General features: G+C 37.3%; 1 protein-coding gene across 2 annotated transcripts; it reads right to left on the reverse strand.

Annotated features, from left to right (window-relative positions):
• Positions 1-306: 306 nt before the first annotated feature.
• LOC145977917 (FAST kinase domain-containing protein 4) lies at positions 307-18716 on the reverse strand. Of its 2 annotated transcripts, none has more exons than XM_083110231.1 (10): positions 18673-18716; positions 14755-15414; positions 13608-13757; positions 13015-13129; positions 10481-10611; positions 9289-9442; positions 5084-5173; positions 4136-4297; positions 1994-2096; positions 307-618 (listed from the first exon to the last, which is right to left on the reverse strand). In XM_083110231.1, exons 2-10 carry the CDS (start codon positions 15394-15396, stop codon positions 411-413), a joined length of 1755 nt encoding a protein of 584 aa, XP_082966357.1. In that variant the 5' UTR covers positions 15397-15414; positions 18673-18716; the 3' UTR covers positions 307-410. The 2 variants fall into 2 exon arrangements, with proteins under 2 accessions (XP_082966357.1, XP_082966356.1); XM_083110230.1 differs by lacking the exon at positions 18673-18716 and adding an exon at positions 18437-18610.
• Between the last annotated feature and the right edge of the window lie 4356 nt (positions 18717-23072).

Raw genomic sequence — 23072 nt, forward strand, 5'->3', positions numbered from 1 at the left:
ACAAGTTGTGTTGCTCTTACTTGTAAGTTCATCTTTCACCTACAGGGGTGGGCGTTTATGAAGAAATTTGCATTTGGGGAGGGGGTGTAAGTTTGTGTCTAGGGGAGTGTGAGGCTAAATTTAATAAAATGGCCATAAATTTGACTTTGTGGTAAATTTTAGGAGTGCGTTGAGGAAAGCTTTGGGAGTGTCAATATTTCATAGTAGGAAGATTTTCAGTTGGACACCCTATACATTGCATGGGAAAAGATAAATTGGCATACCACCGACAGTAAGAACGAAAAAAAAAACACAAATTGTATAAAAGCTGCCACTATCTAGTGACTTCTTTTCTATTTTATTATCTTCAAAATTTAAACTACAATTTACAACAACAAGTATTCTGTACATCACTGTACATTCAATTGATACTAACTCTTCTTTGCGAGGGACTTTAATTGTCGCTCAATGTACTGGACACGAGCCAGCAGCTTGTCTCGTGGACTGAATTCCGTGTGGGGAATGGCGAGAACTCTGTATCCCTTTCTTTCTAGCAAGCGCTTGTAGAGCACATTGATTCCATTTGGTTCTCCGCTACTTCTGCACATATCGTGATAATCCCATACCATTACCGCAATCCTGAAAGAAAAAAAAGTGCAAATGATTGGGGTGGATGTGCAATGAAAAAAAAGGGGAACTCAATTCAGAAAAAAGTTAAATTCTGTCATCACAAGAAACAAATGCAAGTAAATTAGAAAAATAGGGTAGGGAAAGAAAAGCTAGAAAATTTGAGGAGTTTTATGGCGAACAGATTCCACCTATTTACTGACATTGGCACTGAGGCTATTTGCACCCTTTTCCTAATAAGCCCTTTAGCAAAAAGCAGGGTAAGGTGATTTAAAACCTGGTGAATTAATAGAACATATGTTTTGGATATGTTTTAAACAAATTCTTATGCAACGTGCCAGAACAATCCTGATAAACTCTGACTTGCCCCAACTTTTTCCTCCCTGATGATGAACCTTAGAAGAGGTTGAAGCTGGAACCTAAGTTTTTATGTGTCTTGAGCTGTTTCTTTTAGTTCTCTGGCTGCAGGGTAAGTCAGATGTGACCATGAAGTACTTATGAGCTGAACACATTCTCAGCAACAAATTACAGCATATATGAAACTAAAATCATTACGTCACTGAAAAAGGTTGAAATTGTAAATGTAAAAATTAACATGGGACGACACTCAACAACAGAGGGAACATCCTGAACAGATTCTCTTAAACTGACATGGTAAAATTGTAATGTTACATTACACTATATTATTATCACACACTTCCACTTTCGTCCTTGCCTGTTCTTCAGTACACACCTGACTACCCCAGGACCCAACATTTTTTAACCTTCCTATGGATACCTCATATTTGCAGGCTAACGAGACTAGCATATAACTGACCCAGGGCTAGTAAAATCATCTACATCATCAGCTATAGATGCCTGTTTCGATATGCCTGCAGCCTTCATATATAAGTGCTCCTGTTTTTAAGTCCCTGAAGCAGTGGCGAAATATGGGATTACAACGTAACGATGAGCCAAGACAAGTACTATTCTAAATATTGCATTTTAACATTTATAAATATTCAATTTGAAACAGTTCCGGAGGCAGAAACATGGACCAAGACCAAAATACCAGAAAAAAAATGACAAATTTAATTCAGCCTATTCATAAATTGTCACTTAAAAGTATGAACTTTAAATCAATTCTTAATGCTGACTGTACATATGTTGCTGATAAGTTTCAACAAGACTTCATGTTTTGTTTTAAGTCCACTTTATGCACAGATAGGCTAATCGGGACTGTACTTACAGCTTTAAGTGGGACCCGAACCACTATGTGCCTCCACATCGAACTCGGGATCACTTTATTACAAGGTAATGGTGTTACCCCTTTGTCATTGGGGGAGTTTCAAGAATGAATGGTGCACAGTGCAGCTACTGATGATTGGGAATATATTAACACACTAACCTTGTGCCACTGGAGGATGTCTGTCTGTCTGTCGCCTTCTTTTCAAGGTCTGGTCCATCAACAGGAATCGGGTTGCACTTAGCATCCAATACGCATTCCCCATCTGTTCAGGAGCAAAATTTGCAAGAGAAACAATCACATGTTAAATTATACATCAGTATACACACTAATCTACAGTTCATGGAGCCAGGGTGCCCATCCCCCCCCCAAGGCCCATGATGCACTCCCCCAAAATGGTAACCCCCCCCCCTTTTATGCAGAATTAATTACTCAAATTATTTTTGTCAGACAAAATTTGCGAAAAAATATAATACCAGAGGTGCAACCATGAATTTTTGTCTGGGGGGGAGGGGGCAAGTACCAGGATAAACGTACCAATAATAATAACATTAATAATAGCTTTATTATTATTTTTATTATATTTTTGTATTTGACTTAGTGCTGTATTAGGTTTCATACTGTGCTCAACACTTAAAATAAACAATTATTATTATTACTACTACTACCAGTAGTAGTAGTAGTATCAAAGACGTTATTTTCCTCATAAATTACGCAAAAATGGGGTAGAAGTCTGTGTTAAAGCATTTGTTTGGAACAAATGATTTGAAATATTTTTTTCAACACCATCGATTTCACATTAGTTAATAATGGAAATCAAGCACACAAACTGTATTTTTGAATGGCAGAAAATGAATGATAAATGCATTCCGAAGATGCATGTGTAACTTTCATGTACCACATATGTTTTACACATATGCAACATGGAGCGACATAAAATGCAAAATACGTATGCAAATAAAATACATCACAGAAAACAAGCAGAATGCAAGCGAGCGAGCAAGAAAATCTTTAGATCCAATTTTTACAATTGAAAATAATATTGATTAATAGGGGGCAAATAATTTCACTGAACGCCATGGCATTCTCTCTTTTACAACTTTTTTTTTTAGATCATTCGGCGACTCTGGCCAACTCCCACCGCCCCTAGCTAAAGCTCTGAACTTGACAAAAAAGAGAAAAGCAGATAATGCAAGCGAGGCAAGCAGGAAAATTTTACAAAAAGGAATTATCATTTGCATAAAATTTGAAAACGAAGGGGTAATTGCTCCCCTGTGACCCCCTGCAGGTGCCCTTGGTGTCAATGTTTTCCCTCCTTGCTACTCTAGAATTGACTTCTGTCGAAGGTTTGGGGGGGGGGGGGGCAATGACCCCCTGTGGTGGCGTCACTGTATAATACAGACATATTTAAGTAATATAAGTTTACTTTAGATACTTTAGGCTCACTGCCATTGTTAATCAACCTTATTCTGCACAGTTTGTCAGCCCGACTAACCTTGTATTAATGCAAATACCATGCCCTCCCCCCTCCATCCAGACAGATTCTAAAGGCATAAGAGGTGGTGTTTAATTTCAACCCTATCGCCACGATCACCCACTGGTAGGTAGAAAAACATTACATAACAACCAAAACTAAAAATCAATAACAAGTCAATCAAACGATATGATCCCCCCATTTTTGTGTGAATATATATAGAATTGGTATAAAATTTTGTCCCCCCCAAAAATTTCCATGACGCGCCCCTGTGGGCACCCCTGCATGGAGCAATATCTTTCTAATGCTCAAACATCCGATACTGAATTAGTGCTGGCATATCGTATCTAACTACAGTAAATATTATATATTTTTTAATTATTATTTTAATATTTCTTTTAGTACCTGACTTGTTCTTACAGCTGTCACCTATGCGTCAGATAGATTAAAATGGTTTTATTGCTTACCTTTATTTTTTCTTTAAGCCTACTGCTATTGTACAGGGTGGTGCACAAAAAAGTAGCCTGCATCATGCTACAGACTCAGGCTAATTTTTCGTGTGTCACCCAGTATAACTTAACTGGTTCCAATGTCATAGTTAACAGATTCCAATATGAATGTTTAACAGACTCCAATGTCAATATTTATCATATTTCAATGTCAATATTTACTCAATTGCAATATATGATTGATTAATACACACACACTGCCATTTCCACAATGTCGAAAAATCAATATTCTATTATAAAAATTTCTATTTGTGTGTGATAAATTTTATCTGAGATCAAAATTTCACTGCTATCCTTGTAAAATTTAAATGAACAGCTTACCTAGCAAGAATCCCATTCCAGTGTCAATGTTCGTCCTCAAATACACAGCTGATGGGAGGAGGTTGGACAAAGAGTCTAACACACAACGAACAAGTGTCTCCTTCTCTCTTGACCGGGAAAGTGGCACAGTCTTCACAAAGGAATTGTCCTCCAAGAGTGGACCTACAATTATATGATGCATTAATTTAGTACACGCACAAGCTGCATTTCAGAAAGGTATGTGTTATTGAAACTAATACATTTATAATATTTCAAGTATGGTGCGACAGATTATAATATTGATATGATATTAGTACTCACTTTTATCCGTGAAGCTGTTTTTTGCCTTTTTCGATTAATTTCAGTGGTTGCATCTTGCAGTTTCAACGAGGATGGTGGCAGTGGCCACTGAAATTAATCGAAAAAGAAAAAACAGCTTCGCGGAAAAAAGTGAGTACTAGTTTCTCTGTATTTATATACTACCGCGTCTCTCTTTTCCCAATTATGAAGATATGATATTTTTATAAATATCTTGTTTGATCCATCCATCACATATTTTGAATTTTTTTATTACATCAAAATGTTCCAATTTTATGCATCACTAAATTATATATAAATATAAAATTTGCATGTAGGGTCATTCCATGCCAAATCATTGAACTTTTCAACCCGTCCATTTCAGATTTTCATGAAATTTGGTAGGATGGTAGAGGATATGAATTAACTTACATGTGTAAAATTCTAGCCCTCAAAAATACACAGTGTTCGTACAGCAGGGTTGCCAACTTTGTAAAAAATGTCAAATTTATGTTTACAAGGTCCAACAAAAAAATTCATAACTTTTCTTCTAATTATGGCATTTTATCTTAGAGTTGGCAAAAGTCTTCTTCACATAAAAAATCACATGTTGCTCCAGTAAACACAATTTATTTTAATCTCCATACTATAATATCATCATCTTTGTCATACCTTCATATTTCCCCATGGCACATTCAGCAGCTCCATTGATGTTCAACAGCTTTAACTTCAGAGCTACACTTGTGCCTCCATTTGTTGAGTCTGTAACACAAAAACATCATAAGAAAAAGGGTTTTGCAATTTTTTTGAAAAAGTGTTTTCTCTAATGTGATTTAATGGAACTTACTGAATTCTTGTATCAAAGCAAATTCCAAATGTTGTTATAAATGTACGAATATAAATATTATGTTGTAACCAGTGTATCTATGAAATATTGTTTTGTATTAAAATATTCTTACAAGGGATTGGAGAGGTTAACCTTTAAAGTCCCGTGGTGCTTATGCAGTTTTTACCTCTGTCCCAGGCTATTTAAATGAGTTTTGTAAGGTTTAACAAAAATCGTTATAGCTTCCTTCCTATGGCAGATAATTTAGTGAAACAAGAAACATTTTACTAAGAATAAAATGTACTTTGACATAAAAAAGATGAAGTGTTGCTATCTGCATGTATTTGTTAATATTTGTGGCTTCAAATGTGAAAATTGAGACATTGGACGAACAAACTCTATGTCCTATTTGAAACCACATGTCTACATTATAATTCAAGATTTATTTTGTTCCTAATGCCTTTTGCCATCCAAAGAAAAATCAAAAAGAAACAAAGTGCATGAGTTATTTTCGACAAGGGTTGGCAACATGCACAATGAAGTGCATGAGTTATTTTCGACAAGGGTTGGCAACATGCTCAATGAAGTGCAAGAGTTATTTTCGACAAGGGTTGGCAACATGCACAATATTTTCTTCCAAATCCTCTAGCCATATAGCCGAACTCATGTTCACACAACACACACACACACACACACACACAAATGTAAAAAATACCTTTCACTACACTCCCACGATGATCAAAACACGAAAAAATATCTCACACCTCTCGTAAACACGCGAAAACTATGCACACGACATTACTGCAATGCCTCTGTGAATTCAAATGAAGTGCCCTTTTCAAAATAAAAGGGACAGTCAGCTGGAAAAATTACAAGAGTTATTTTTAGCCCTGATCCTACCTTTTACTCCCCCCCCCCCCTTTTTTAAATTTTCCTTCCGAAGGAGTGGTTGTCTTCTGAAGCAAGCATTGTGCAAAGTCCATTTCACCTGCTGAAAAGTTATCGCTCCCCTCTGCCCATGACCTGCTTCTGCATGTTGAGAAGGAAAACAATAGACAAACGTTTTCCTCATATGTCCCTTTCCTGCAAGGCATGAGATTGTAAACAACCACTGTAAACAAGCATTTACAACAGCGCCAACTCACTTCTGTGAGCTTTGTCATTCGATGCCTCTTTTACTTTGTCGACAAAGAGGAGGTGTAAATTTAGCAGCTGCTGCTGATGTCATTAGGGAGTTGCACCAGCGTCAGTGTCGATGCAATCGACTCTTGGTTTCAAGCTCCATGCACTTCGAGTCATGAGCATAGAAAATGAACAGGGTTGCAAGGCGACGAAAAAAGGTTCTGTTCCATTGGTCAGGTATGATCGACTGGGACTGTGGCCAAAAATGCCATCGCTCAGCACATGACCGATCGGGACTGCAAAGGTTAATCACTACTCTATTAGTGACAGGCAGCACAGGCATGTCATGGTACAAATGTTGGTAATTTTATCCATCAGTAATTCCTAAAAATAGCTTGTAAATAAATGCAAGTCTGCCATTTTTCTATGTTCTTATGAATATAAAATTATAATTCATATGTCCTGGTTTTGTAAAGCAAATTTCTAAATTAACAAGTTTCTTATTCTATAGTACAAGCAGTTGCTGTCACTTAATGGCATACACTAATTACCAGTGGTGGCGATTGGGTTCCAAAACTGAAGGGGGGAGGGGGGGAGGACAGTTTAATTTCCCTTGGTAGATAAGGTTTAGCATGGTTTGAGAGCAAAAGTTGCAAAACGTGGGGGAGCAACTGTTGCCTCTGCTGATTACAGAAGTGAATGATCAATATCTGATATATCAGTATATTTTCTATCGCTACTTTATTGATGCCAGCACAAATATCATAAAAGTCCATACTTTTGCAATACAAATATCCTGGAAATTTGCAAAATTCATTTTCTATATTTTTGTGGTAACAGAATGGGGAGAAAAATTAAATTATATTAAAATGAAAATATGATCTCATGGAAAATTATGAATATTTTAAAGAGAAACTGGTAGATTCCTATGGTATAGTTCCAATGCAAATCTTGTACATTAAAATTTATAAATACTCTGAACAGTTATAATTTTCAAGTACCAGTATGAAATAAAACAAGAAGTATTTATTATTTCTCTTGTAGTCTACGGTTATTACAAGCATAAAAACACAATTTTTCATTGTGACGTTTCAGGAGAACACACGCTCCCTTCATCAGACATTTATTTTTAGTTTGACTAAAGATACAGTTATAACAATGGTTAAGAATTTTTTTTAAACAAAAAGAGAATCCGTCATACAATGGATGCTGTCAATGTTACATTGTTGTAGAATAATAATAATAATAATGATATCAAAAATGAAGAAGAAAGGCTTTTTATTACAGCAAAAGGAAATGACTTTAACACTAACAGAATAAATCAAATCAAAAAACAAGTCGCAAGAAAACTAAAGGAAAAGAGAAATACGGAATCTGTTGAAAATAAATTTGTTTGCATTCCATTCCACAAGGGATTCTCACATAAAATTGCAAAAATTGTTTAGAAGATTTAATTTCAAAATTGTTTTTAGATCATGAAGAAGTTTGAAATGTACACTTAATGAATACAAAATGAGAAAATCTCTACCAGATGTGCGAACCACAGCAATATATAATATAAACTGTTCATGTTGAAAGGTTTATGTAGAACAAACAGCAAGGAAAATGGCAATAAGATGGCACGAACACGATTTGGACATTATAAATCAAACCAAAGAACAGGTTTGTCAGCTCACATCATCGAAGAGAAGCATTTGATTAAAAAGAGAAGGGTTATAAAAAAAGTGACGGGAAACACAGAAGTTTCGTTCATTGCAGAACAACACTGGAATAAATTACATAATGAAAATGGTAACATAGACACACTACGGAGATTTCTTTTTCACAAGTGGAGCAAGCCACCATCTTTAAAATTTAATGTAACAGAAAACATCAAGAAACTCTGTGAAAGCAATGATGATTTTGAATTGCCTGATGATATTTGGGATTCATAATTCTGTTTAAATAAATAAAAAAAAAAGTGATCAAATTTTTTTTCTGAAATAAAAATTAGGGATGGACCGATATGAAATTTTGGCCGATACTGATAAAGTACAGATATAAAATTTACCGATACCGATAACCGATCCGATATAAAATTAGAAATGGTCCTTGAAGAACCTGAAATGTTAATTGATCTACTTAATAAATGTTTGTTTCGAGGTGACCGCAGTGCAAAAGAAGTTGAATATTTAGACCTTTACTTTTTTAGAAAGAAGGGCATGGAGATTATCCATAAAAATTACAACAAAATGGTAGAATTTTGCACTAAATTATAAGATATTTATCGATATATCGGATCGGTAAAATAATCGGTAATTTTACCGATAAACCGATACACTGATATGCCTATATAGGCCGATACCGATAGAGTACCGATTAATCGGTCCCATCCCTAATAAAAATAAAACAGACTGCTTGTTTTTCACAGTTAAGTTGCTATATTACAACAATGTAACATTGACAACATCCATTGTATAACAGATTCTCTCTTTGTTTAAAAAAATCTTAACCATTGTTATAACTGTATCTTTAGTCAAAGTAAAAATAAATGTCTGATGAAGGGAGTGTGTGTTCTCCTGAAATGTCACAACGAAAAACTGTGTTTTTATACTTGAAATAACCATAGACTAGACGAGAAATAATTCTAGAATGCAAGCAATGCGTACATACAAGAAAAACAAAGAAGTATTAAGTAGCATACTTTCTTATTTAATTCTCCTGCTAATGATTTTTTTGACACAACCAAAATACTTTGTCTAAAAACAATATAGGCCAGAAGATAAGTCACTACTAAGTATTTATATGCACAAAAATTAAAATTAGTGAGTGGATCTTGGATAAACTTATTTCAGTTATTTTATTTTGCTCACATGGTTTAATTTCTGATTCTTCTGTTGTACAGGAGGGACAAAGGAAAATTAGTGCAAATGTATTGCAACTGTATTACCTTGCATTAATGATAGGCTGTCTATGAACTTAGGAGAAAGAACAGATGCCATGTGTTCCACCTTCTGCCTCTCAAGTATTAGCAGACACCAAACAACATCAAGCCATGTCGAAGGGCTTGACACATCCTCTGGTGTCAGGTGTGAAAGAATAATCTGAAATAAATATAAGTGTCATTTTTTTCTCATACCCTGGATTCTTCAATAGTTCACTTTGTATCATTCGGATGAAAGAAAAAATTAGGAATAAAATTAAAATAAAAGTGTTTCATTATTTATAGTGTTACAATGATATAAATAACTTATGGTTTCAATTTACTCAGGATGTATTAGTAAAAATGGAGGAAAGTGGTCCTCTTCCAACATTCCACTGGAAAAAAATTAGTGTATTTCATATGAACAAAACACTAAACATGAAGATAAGGCTTAGGTTTACAAGTATGATGTAGAAAACAAGATGCAGGGGATGGGGAAATCATCTCATCAACCAAAAAAACCTTTTTACTTTTTTTACCTTTGTATTGGAAAGACATGGTCCATCCCAGATTCCCTCGACATAGTCACAGGTCAGTGGACTTCTATATGTATATTTTTATATATTATCTTGCATTTCTGCTTCTTTTTAGTTAATTGCAATGTGGAGGATGAATAATTATTATATGAAATTGATGAAGAGATACACACAATGCTCATGTCAGGACTCAAACCTTGAATCATCAGTTGTGAGAGCCTGTATCTGTCGATCAACATGTACAGTCATGGGCACTTATGGGTTGTAATAACACCATTTACTTTCAATGGAATCTTTACAACCCAGAAGTGTCCATGACTGTACAGCCACCAAAGTGACATTACACATGGAGATTTAATCAAATGGTCCAGGATTTAAGTCCTGGGAAACAACATTTCACAGGGGTTTAGATTCCACAATAACTGAAGGCCCCCTTTTAATTGGTGGTCAATCTGAGCATAAAGTGAACTTAAAACAGGAATATGTTACAGAATGATGCGTAAAATAATGAATGTACTGAACATATACAAAATATTTCTCTCTCAAAAGCATTCACTGTTTATTTTCTGCACTGTTAACTTCATTGCTGACAAAATCTTACACAAAACAAACCACAAGCTAGTTTAGATATTTAATTAATAGTGAAAATACATTTTTAAATTCAAGAATGCAATTAATTGTACCTTAAAGAACTCTTCTGAGTTACTGGGATGATAATACACACTCGCCAAGGTAAGCAAAGAAGAAACCAAATCTTGTGGTCGGCACACAGTAGCATTTTTCACTGTCCAGTCGGTCAGTGAATCCAACAATTCTGTGAATAACAATACAATAGCAATACTGCAATAAATGTTATTTTTATCAATTAAAATATTAAAGTATAAAATCTGTGATGCTACATTGTATGCAACTATGCTACTGAATGCCTATAATAAAGGACATTTTAACCCCCGCGCCGCAACAGCCAGCGAGGGGCAAGGACGACCTACCTACTGCCAACCTCACTCCCACCTGCCGAGATGGGGGATCATTCACCCAGTTATGGGGTGACGTGTAGTCAGCACAACGAACCCCTGGTCGTCATTGTAGATTTCAATGACCGGGTAACGCTACTCATTTGTACCTCCCCAATTTCCTCATGATGGTGAGTGGCCACCGGTCCCACACACAGGACGAAATCTCAGAACATTTGAACCAGGAAGCATTTTCTTCTTGCCGTATACGAGGTGCATTCAAATTCTAATGTCTCCTATTTCTTTCATCTTCTTTCTTTCAGAAATGGTAACAGGTAGCATTTATTATGGATATGAAAGACAAATCCATCTCCTAGATAACTCATGGCACTGGCTGCTGTTGGAAGCATTTTACACACTACATATGGTGACATTTCATGTTCCCTTTTCTCCACTTTCTTTGGATTACACCCAGTGACATGTATTGCCAGTTGAGTGAAACAATGTAAGAGATTGTCACTCCTGGGTGAGTAAGGTCGAAGAAGAGTCTGCATTCGCGACATCCATTTGAAGGAAACTTTGTGCAGTATGGTGTGCACAAATCCAACAGAAATGTCATCTTTGGAGGCAATATCTTCCACGGTCGAATGGCAGTCCGCCATAACCATTTATTCTAGTCCTGCAATCATGTTGTCAGACTGGCACTTTTATCATGTACTACACGCCCTCTGCATTTTTGACTCAACTGATAATTAATGTTGGGTGTCATCCAAAAGAAGCTGACAAAACAGACTACACATTTTCTTGCAATGTGAATGCGAGTTGGTGTTTCAAATCCACTTTATGCTAATTGTGACTGGATCTACAGTTTAAAGTGGGATCCGAACCACTGTGTGATGTACCTCCACCGGGTATAGAACCCGGGACCCCTCGATTACAAGGCGACAAAGCTACCACTGCGCCATCGGGGAGGCCTGCAATGTGAATGCAACAGTCTGTAGTGTCTAAAATACATTCACAGCAGTTAGTGCAATGAACATTTTAAGAGCCATACAATGCTGCCATCTGCCAATCACAACCGTAAAAATTGGCAGCATCCTTCAAAACAACTCATGTTTTCCTTGCTCTCATTTATAGAAAAAAAATTGGAGATCTTAGAACTTGAATGCACCTCAAAATTATATTAATACTAGTACTATTGTTGAAACTTAGCCAAAAATTCAAACTCTACCATAAGGATCCACTGCTTCAACAAATTAACTACCAAGCCAGATCTGGGTTCACCTGCTTTTCCACATACATTGTTTACCTGTGTGGTAATTGTGTGAACCAATGATACAGCAACAGACTATTTTGCCTTTGAATTGCTGGCGACATCAATACTGTCAGGTATCTCCCAGCACAGAGCTGAATATCAGGATAAATACCATTTGCAAATCTTGCAGCCACTGCAGTTATGATGGCGCACAAGTTTGTAGAGTTTGTTGATTCTTCGCAAGGTACAGATGTCACTTGCAAACCTTCAAACTCTATTTAAGCACCATGTTGTGTTTTTGCAATGCAAGAAAACTGAAAAAGCTGCTGCTTGTAAAATACAGTCTGTAATTCGTTTCTTGAATGTGAGAAATATAAATCCAGCTGAAATTTAATGCCAACCACTGCAAAATGTTAGTGGCAGGTGGAAAGGGGGGGTATGGAAATAGGGAGGGGGGGAAGAGAGAAGAAGAAACTGGCTTGAGACCCGGATTCAAGCACTGTTCGAGCTTGCATTTTTTGCTAATTTCTACAATAGAACATCTCTTGAGTGTCAAAATTTATTTTTTTGTGTGTGGGTTTTATATTTTTATTCTTAATTTTTCATCCTCTAAATTCTGTTTTGTCTCATGATCATTCACATAATAGCCTATTTTATACTCAATTCCAACCCTAAAATTACAGCAAACGTTAATCACAAAAAAAATGGGAAAATGGAAGTAACCCAAAGTATTTCAGGCTTTGCATGTTAAAAAATTCCTACAAGCATGAAAAATAACAATTTACAGAATAATAATTTCAGCAATCTATTACGAAAGTAAGTTGAGTGGAAAATTTAGTTACTACCATGACTATGTAAAACGAGGCACGGGATTTTAAAAAAGAAAGAAAAAGCAATGTTCTGACAATATCACGTCTTGGCGTAACACAAAAATCTGAATACAAAAATTTCCCATGAAGTACAAGTAGAGCATAACGAAAATCATACTTGAACATGAGAAACAACAAACCTGTATCTCTGTACCGTAGAATTCCAAGACTTCGGAATATTGAACCAACGACAGCTGGTTTCTTATTTTCAGGTAGACACTCAAGGAGATCAACATTGATTCGGTCCAATAACACCTGCAATCAAAAAATTAACCAACTTTCAGTTATTCAATATTTCAAGACCAATTTGGTGTTAAAAATAGCACACTCAAGTATTGCTCTACCAAGAACAGAGAAGCCCTAAGCTAACGAATGGATGATGCAACAACCTGCTTGCCATGTTATCCGACCCCCTTTTTGCCAAAACCTGTGGCATTCTTGAACACATCCTCATCAGCTTTATTTGTTGCCAAAAATTTGTAGAGGAGAACCCATACATAGTGAAAGCAGAGATGTAATATTTAATATTGTTGAATTTTTTGACAACAAAGCAACGTAGGGAAGTATAGGTAAACCACCAACTGGGCATACACAAAGGGGAACTGTGAAGTGTACACAATTAACGCTTTCTAAGCATCTGATCTAATACGGCAAATATTTAACATATGAATCCACTCTGACCTTTACATACTACAATTCAGAATGTTTTGTATCAGAATATTATAAAAATTACCTGATCAGGAAAATTAAGCATTGTAATCGAAAACAGCAGGTCCGCAATTTGTTTAATGTTGAGTTTCTCTCTCTGCTTCCCAATGTTAAATGCCAGTGACCTCAGCAAGGGTGTAGAACGTCGCTTCTTTTGAGTTAGAGATGACATTACCTGCACAAGGTAAAAAAGAACGCTTAACACACATGTTGTGTCACATGTATTCATTCTTCATGGCAATATACAAAGACAAGTAATAACAAATTATCTGTTGATATATTTGTCTAATACAAAAAGAGCCTGTGCCTCTATAAAAAAATCATTATTTATTACTCTTCTATCTTCATGCGGGTCTTCCTCCCTTATTTTCTAACATACTGAATATAACAGTAATCTTTTTTTGATAATAGTAAGCAGTTACAAGCAAAATATCGATAGATATAATAATCCAATTGTGTACCACTGAAACTATCATGATACTTTTTTTACATGAATCAAATTCCCTAAGTTGAACAAGTATGTACTGAACAAGTTTTCTGATTACTTACTGCGTTATTTGTGCAGAACTTTTTTCTTTCATCCTTTGTGCTTAAGTGACTAGGTTAGGCAGGCCAGTTTTTTCGCTCTTAGCAGTATAATTTTGCTTATGGTGTTGTTATTTATACATTTAAAGTAGGTTACGTTTGAACTTCCTAAGGGAGAATTCACACCAAAGTGACAGGTGTCACTTGGAAACTAGCCAATCAGCAGCAATGTTCCACACTGTAGTGGCATGACAGGGCACGCAAGCCTGCATTCAACTTCTGAAATCCTGTGTGTCTATATATGTGACACATGTCGCCTGTCGCTTCGGTGTGAATTCTCCCTTTGTATTTACACACTTTTCTTCACATCCTATAGGCCTATGTTTATACAGCATTTTCCACGTGAAAAGAAAGTTTCTGACAGTGCAATTTATGAATATGGTCACTTGCCAAATCTACTGTTCACAACATAATTCCTCATAAAGTAATACTTTATGCATGCATAAAATGCAGCAGTAAAGTTTATCTTAACTTCAAATTTACTTCCACACATATTTTCAAGTCTTCCCAACACCTGTGGTTATCAAAGTTAGATTACTTTTGTATCATACTGTACTTTTACCCTATCTTTAAATTCATATACTTACCCTTATCATCTGATCAAGGTTCATGCCAGCTACCAATTTAGCAGCTTTATCATCTCCTGTTATTCCAAGCACCGTTCCTAAGTCACCAACACCAGCCCCATTATCACTACTCCCTTGCTTTTTTCCTAAGAGACGACACAGTCTATGAAATCGAGGGTCAGCATCAAATTCACTAAGCTTCACCCTCTTGTTTGCTGTCCAGTCCGCAAGGATGGACACAATTTTCAGGGCGTAAGGCCTTGAGATCGTTGGTGCATCGGCAATCACGAGCAACGACTCCACAGATTCCGCATTCTGGATCTGATCATACAAATTCGGTAGCTTGGATCTTGCAGTTTTCACTTTGTCCTTTCTCAATGAGGCAAAGGCTGCAGCAACCACACTTCCTCTCCTCACATTAAAAGGTTTCTGCGTGGAGACGTTATTTAAACTCTTCGGTAGAACTTCACTCGAACTTTCCTCTACCTTGGTCTGCTCTTCAGTCACATTGTTTGTGCCTTGATTTAAGCCTAATTTCACAGCTGCACCTTCTGCAGAACTGCTTGCCTCTCTCAGGCTGCCTTTTGCTAAGTATCTGCACATAATGCATGGAGCTAACCGAAAAACTCCCTGATGACTCCATGGTGCTCCTATGCTGAACATCTAATATGTGTCCACAGACTGCAAGAATAAATATCGTGTTCAGAAGAAAGTATAATGCTCAATGCTACAAGATGTAAAAGTAAAAATACATTATTTATACTTAACCACATATGTTAAGCTTAATAACATCATTCAGATCATAGGTATTTGATTTCAATGATAAGTTTTCCTTATGCATAGAGAGAGTACTTCTTAATCAACTCTTTTTTACATACATACATATATATATATATATATATATATATATATATATATATATATATATATATATATATATATATATATATTTGTCCAGTACTTTTCAAAGCTTGTAACATTACTGGAAAAGATCAATGGGTATATTTTTCAACTTACGTGGTTGCAGCAAACACTGCTAGAGGCGAAAACTGTATCAGTTTTTGATATGCGAGTTAAAATTCCAATGTTTTTGATATGCTGATTCCAAATATGGCCTCCATCACGTAAGGATATTCCACAAAAAAAATCACATTCTCCCTTCGCCCCCTCGTTCCCCGGATCTTACGCCGTGCGATTTTTTCTATGGAGTTTATTAAAGACAGGGTTTATGCACAATCAATGCCAACTTCCAACCAGCACCTTTGTGATCGGATAATGCATGCAGTGCAGAACATTACAGTGAAAATGTTACACCATGTCTGGAATGAGTTTGATGTGTGTCGTGTTACCAGGGGAACCCACATTGAAGGATTATTGAAGCATTATAATCTGCGTATTTCACAAACAATAATTATTATTAGCATCTATTGCCTATATGCTTCACAGAAAAATGAAGTCAATCTTAGCTACATTGTTAAAGAGTAGCTCACACATTTTTGTGAATGCTTTTCATGCATTTAGGCACGTATGTGAAGAATGCCATTTTTTCTCCAGCCACACCAAGCCATGCCCCTTACGGCAGGATTGCAATCCACGAGTATGCAGAAACCAGTCCTTCCGGCCCAGATGTAAATGACCATTTCGGATAGTAGGAAAGCATGAAAGTTGCATTTCATGATTTTTAATACAAAGAATAAACATCAGAGAACACAACCAAAAAAAGTTTCTACGGTAAGTGTCCACAAGTAACGAAGATATGACCACCCCCAAAATGACTTGTTTCTCGCCATATGCAACCGTTACCATTCCAGCCACGAATTGCATTTCAGGCCCTTAAGACGAATCAAAGTTCCATTTAATGACTTTACAAATAAAGAATAAACATCAAAGAACACAACCAAAAAAAGTTTCTACGGTATCGAAACCGGGACCCCTTGATTACAGGGCAACGACGCTACCACTGTGATATCGGGGAGGCCCAGGATGCTGTAAAGAACTCAGCAAATGTCCACTGGTAAATGCAACCCCCCCCCCCCCTCCTTCATGGAAATAACCACCCGTTTTGCTGAAAATCTATGAAATTAGTTCATGATGAATATTTAATCCAATCTCATGTCTAGAACCTTACATTTTATGTGTAAAATGTTATACATCTAATGCTGGAATGTTTCAATGGATGCTATGTTATGGGTAAATGTCTGTTATATCGGAGACACATTTCTATCAGATATTTTCAGTTTTAAATGGTTCGTACTTACCAATTGTGTATTGCGGAACATAGTTGAAGGTGCCATTATCCTTTTTACATGAAAATAACTTCAATTTTTCACATTACGAGTAATTCTTTTGGGACCTTTCTTCCGTTGCGGAGTATAGAATATTTCGTGCACAGCTGTGGATCATCACGCGTCGTGCTTGTGTTTTGTCGATTTGGAGTGGGCATGCAGTGTTGCAACCTTCTTAACCGAAAAATACCTACTTTCGTGTTCATTATGTCATCACAAACCATTGACGGATAGCTCCAAAACCCATTCCCGATAGCACCAAAAACCATTCACGATAGCCCCAAAAACCATTCACGATAGCCCCAAAAAGCATTCATGTTAGCCCCACAAACCATTTCCGGCAAGGTTAGGTTAGGTTGGGTTAGGTTAGGTAAGCATAGTTAAAAAAATAAAAATAATTCTGCTAAAAAAAAGGCACGTTTGGAAACACTTCTTCCTCTCGCGAGACCGCGTGACTTTCAACACTCGCGCCATCTGCTGGTTCATAATGGAAACAACGGCATAATGTTGTCGCTTCGCACAAAAGGCTACTTTATACATCAAAAGTGCTTATTTTCTGTTGTGCAGCATTCCATAGTGACAAAATACCTCCACGAAGTTTGATAAATGCAACAGAAACTCATTTCCGTAAGTAGTTTCTCCTGTAAATTTGAAGGAAAGTGTCTCCGATATAACAGACATTTACCAGCAGTTAGATTCTGATGTTAACAATATTAAATTATTAAAGTTATTATGTTCCGCGGAAAATATAAATGGTCCGTTATAAAAAAAAATTAAAAACTTATTTTTGTGGTATACTTTACAACATTGCTTGAGTATTCTGTGACAATGTATGAAAATAACACAAACTTGTGTAACAAATATAAACTTAAACCATCATGATTTATAAAATGTATTTGACTCCGCTCTAAACATTTTTGATGCCGCCTTAAAAACACAAAATCTTTACAGAAAATTAAAAATCTAAAAAAATCTAGATGGAAAGGTGGGGGGAGCGGGTCACGTATACCTGACACATCCAATTCACGCGGCAGCCCTCGTAGAACCACTAATGTACAATTATGTTCCTTGTATCAACACGACACATCAAATATATTTACTGCTTTAATAAGTTGAAAGAATTTCACCGTAGAAACGAACGTGAACAGTTTTCACGCCTTGAACTAACCAAACATTAAAAGGACTTAAAAGTCGTTTGTGGTGCAATAGGAAAGTTCTAATCACAGTGTCCGTACGTCGGTGATCATAATGTTAAATTAAGAGCTGTTGAAGGTACTGGAGAATATAGATAACAGACCAATTTCCTTGCTTGTTTTATAATGCGAGTTAATTGGAATTCATTATTCATAGTTTTCATTTTAAATGTAAAATAAAAATCTTGGATCCCAGAAAAGCTTGGCTAATTCACGGAAACCTACCTTAGTTACAGATTTACAGTACCAATGCAAATAATCACACATAAATACAAAATATTAACAAGGCAGCTTCCTGACCACACCGGCAGCTGTCCATCTATAACCCAAAAACACAATTTCTTTCTGACCATTCGTCACACGATGTAGAGAATACACCAAAGTGTAAAAAGGCGTGGATTTCGACACTTTGTGTTCTTTGTTTTTGATATTACATGCGATAGTATATGAACAAGTATTACTATTAATAATACAGGATCATTCTCTCTCCGAAAAGCAGTATTTTAATAATAGCAAAGGTTCACTTTGCTGCAGGACAATTACAGCAACTTGAAAGTCATAGGGCAAGTCTAACCTTACAGATATTTCACGCCGCCCGCTAAAAACCTTGTGCTTGTAAGCAACCACAAGGAAAAGAACCTTCGATTAGAAGCCCTCGCGCACCTCCCCCTCCATCGATTCAACCCTGGCCATAAGGAAGCATGCTCCACTCTGCCCCTCCCCTCCTCGCAGTGTACGATGCACACAGTGGCGTGCCCAGGATTTTCTGAAGGAGGGGTTTATGTGTACTGTTTTTAGCAGTTAGCCCTCATTTTGCCACCTTTTCCTGCTTTGACGTTTTTTAGAATACTGGGCCAAAAGGAGGTGGGCTTATTAATCCAACAACCAACCACCATTGGGCACGCCACTAGATGCGCAGGAGTCACGCGTGGGTGGGTCTGCACAAGCTCTTTTGCCTGTGGTTCTATGATTTTATTATAACGCTAGTTGATTGATTTGGTTTATTTTTCTTCGCTTTTCTGCCACTTTTGGCTAATTGCGAAGATGGGAATGAGCGATATGATGAAATTGATGAATAGACACTCGCAAACACCCATGCCCAGGCTGGGATTCGAACCCGGGACCCCTGGTGTAGTAGCATGATGTGCTAACTACTCCGCCACGGGGACGAGCTAACACTAGTTGACTTCAGAGGGATATTTCAATAATGACTTTCAAGGACGTAGCTAAGTTGATCAGTTTGGGGGGGGGGCGGCCAAAACCAAAACGTAAGATTGTTTATCTATCAAACCATTAACAATTAACAAGCTATTAATATAATGTACCATTTAGGTGTGTGTGTGTGTGTGTGTGTGTGTGTGTGTGTGTGTGTGTGTGTGTGTGTGTGTTGTTGGAAGGGAACATTATTTTCTCCTGCATTGATTGATTGAGTTGGTTTATTTTATTTCGCTTTTATGCCAGTTTTGTCTAATTGCGAAGATGGGGATGAGTGATGATATGATGAAATTGATGAAAACCAGAGGCTCCAGGTTCGGACCTTGGACAGGTATTGTTGCATCATGTCTGTCCCATCGCCATTTCATCGGGTCTTCATTCAATCTCATCATCACATTTAGCCCAAGAGGTAGAAAAGAGGCGTAAAATAACCAAATAGAAATGATTGATTGATTTTATTTACTTTACTTCACTATTATGGCACTTTTTGGCTAATCGTGAAGATGAGGAGTTATGATAATATTGTTTGATTGATTCATTTGACTTATTTTACTTCATTTTTCTGTGATTTTTATCTAATCGCGATGATGGGTATGATGATGCTATAATTAAATTAATGAAAGGACACTGACAAATACCCATGTTCAGGTCGGGATTCGAACCCTGGACCCCTGGCGTTGCAGCGCGATCTGCTAACAACTCTGCCACGGAGGTCGGCATACGATAATATTACACCGATGAAAGGACCATCACAAAGGCCAAGATTCGAACCCGGGACACCTGGTGTCGTAGCGCAACCTGCTAACCACTCCACAAAGGAGATATCGGTCCAAATAGAAATGAAAATTAGAAAATGCTTGAATTTCCAGGAACCGAGTTCATCACTCACGGATAGAAAATTTTCACTCTCACTAGAATAGGGAAATAACAGAAAATTCTTGAAAAGTAATTTGGTTCTCCATATCTCATGATTATATTATATAACTTCGGATTAATTTTATTTGTTTGCCTATTCAACTTTGCCACCTAAGCAGTTGCGGCAGGTAGCGTTTGCACTAGGGATGGCCAAACGGATCCGGATCCGGATCCAAAAGTTACGGATCTGGATCCGGATCCGATTTTGTAAATGCCATTGAAACGAATATGTATTCATTCGAATGTATTGGAAATGGAAACACACATAATTGTGAGACATTCCATTCCAGGATGAAACCTTTAACACATTTAACAAGATAGAAATGTTATACAAAAAATATACAATTGTTCTACAGTTACAGTTTTACAAATTAAAATAAAACATTATAATATATGCACTGTTATATAATTACAAAGTGTGCCCGACCCTGGGCCGAGTGGTTAGCACATCGCGCTGCGACGCCAAGGGTCCCGGGTTCGAATTCCGGTCGGCCTTGGTTGTTTGTGAATGTCCATTCATCAATTTCATCATTTCATCACTCATCCCCATCTTCGCAAATTAGCCAAGAGGCACAAAACGCGAAGTAAAATAAACTAAATCAAATCAAATCAAATCAAATAATTACAAAGTGTGTAAGACTAACAAGGGAGATTATCTAAGTGTCCCCCTCCGATTTTCATGAAACTTGGCAGGTGTATAGAGGGGTCCAAAGGAAGAAATACGTGTTTTTTTTGTTTCAGCTAAAAAAAACTGTTTTAGGGGGCAAACCCCTCTCAAATGTCAAGATGAGGACAAATTGAAGTAAGGATCTGACCCCTGTATCCCCCTCCAATTTCCATGAAACTTGGCAGGTGTATAAAGGGACCCAAAGGGAGAAATACGTGTTTTTTGTTTCGGCTAAAAAACTGTTTTAGGGGGCAAACCCCCTCAAATGTCAAAATGAGGACAAATTTAAGTGGGCATTTGAACCCTGTGTCCCCCTCCGATTTCTATGAAACTTCGCAGGTGTATAGAGTGGCTCAAAGGAAGTAATGCGTGTTTGTTTGTTTCGGCTAAAAAAAACTGTTTTAGGGGGGCAAAACCCGCCTCAAATGTCAATATGAGGAGAAATTGAAGTGGGGATCTGACCCCAAAACTACCTAAATATGGCATAGGAAGAAACAGGGGGCATAGGGCCCCTCTATACACCTGCCAAATTTCATGGAAATCGGAGGGGGACAGAGGGGTCAGATCCCCACGTCAATTTGTCTTCAACTTGACATTTGAAGGGGATTTTGCCCCCTAAAACCGTTTTTTAGCTGAAACAAAAAAACACGTACTTCTTCCTTTGGGCCCCTCTATACACCTGCCAAGTTACATGGAAATCGGAGGGGGAGGCTTAGACCTCCCTTGTAAGTGTATTAATTACAAACCGCGCACATATTAGCAATCGACCGACCTATAGACCGTGTTAAAAATGTAAACATAAACATTGGTGAGGTCTTGCCCGGTCCCCCCGGAACTTCCGGTTTAGGCCAGTCTCCGTTGTTGCCAGTGCAGATTCACCTGCATACGAAGTAAGAATTGGGCGATTGTTTTCATCAGTTGTGTGACGATAGTCAAGAAAGGTATTTGTTAAAGTTCTACTATGAAGGAGTGGACGTCAAGAATCCGTCGGATGATCAACTGCAGAGCAGATTATTAAAATATGACGTGTCTTTGTGGCCGCCAGTTGTATAGCATACTACATACAAGTATCTCATGTACACGCACGACGAACTCCAAACGTAGGAAAGCTTAGATATATTCAATTATTTTGTAAATGGAAAAGTGAGGGAAATATAATTCTATAAAACTAGTGATATTATTATATTATAAAGTATGCTTAAGTGAATCTTTGCCAATAAATCTGCAGAAGTAATGAAATGACACATAACAAATGCTAGTAATGCTTTCAACTTCGCCTTTTCGCCTGAGGGATTTAGGGAAACGTATGATATGGCATACCACCTTCACTTGCACGAATTTACTTCAAACAACAAGGGAGTTTTCAGACTGAAGCGACAAGCGATATCGGGATTTCGCACAGAAGCATTCGATCTAAAGCAAACCATTCACCAGCCACGCTTGCGCAAATAACAGGCCGGGGCAACACAATGCACCGTATTGATCAAACTGCCCATTCCGAGCGACAAGTGACACCTGCAATTTGTAGTGTATTTTTAATTCGGAAGGTGTTTTTTTTTTTTTTTTTTTTTAATGTTGGTTTGCAAGAGACACGTATCGCTGCAGACTGAAAGCTTCCTTTCTAACCAATTCACCACGAGAAATGCACGTGTCGCTTGGACTGGACTGTTGTTTTCTCAGTACCATACATCGTGTCGCCTCGCTCTGCTGTACTCGTATGCAAGGTGAATTGTTTCCTTTAGAGTAAAGGGGCTGTTGCTTGTCGTTTCGGTGTGTAATCTCCGTGCCACTTAAAATAAAGTGAATCCTCAGTGATCAATGAAATTTTTCGAACCGAAGCGACACGACAAGCTGCACGCGAAGCTCAGATTCCCAATGGCGTGTATTGTGCCGCCCGAGATTTCCCAAGAGCGGTAAATGCTTATTTATAGACTAAATGGACCTGTGTCGGTTGTCACTTCGGTACGAACCACTGCTGTCGCGTGTCGCTTAGGTTTGAAACCTCACTAAGAGGCGTGCTTTTCACCACAACAGAATACGCAGATAAACGATCAACATGCTTGT

Source organism: Lepisma saccharinum, chromosome 24 (genome assembly GCF_977018435.1).
Source record: "Lepisma saccharinum chromosome 24, izLepSacc3.1, whole genome shotgun sequence".
NCBI classification, from domain to species: Eukaryota; Metazoa; Arthropoda; class Insecta; order Zygentoma; family Lepismatidae; genus Lepisma; species Lepisma saccharinum.

Excerpts from the sequence above, each read along its gene's own strand:
- LOC145977917 (XM_083110231.1), bottom strand. The coding sequence starts at position 15,396 with ATGTTCAGCATAGGAGCACCATGGAGTCATCAGGGAGTTTTTCGGTTA. Across the intron at positions 5,174-9,288 it reads CAGCCTATCATTAATGCAAG|ACTCAACAAATGGAGGCACA; the intron begins GTAATACAGTTG and ends TTTGTGTTACAG. Across the intron at positions 2,097-4,135 it reads TGGAATGGGATTCTTGCTAG|ATGGGGAATGCGTATTGGAT; the intron begins GTAAGCTGTTCA and ends GCTCCTGAACAG.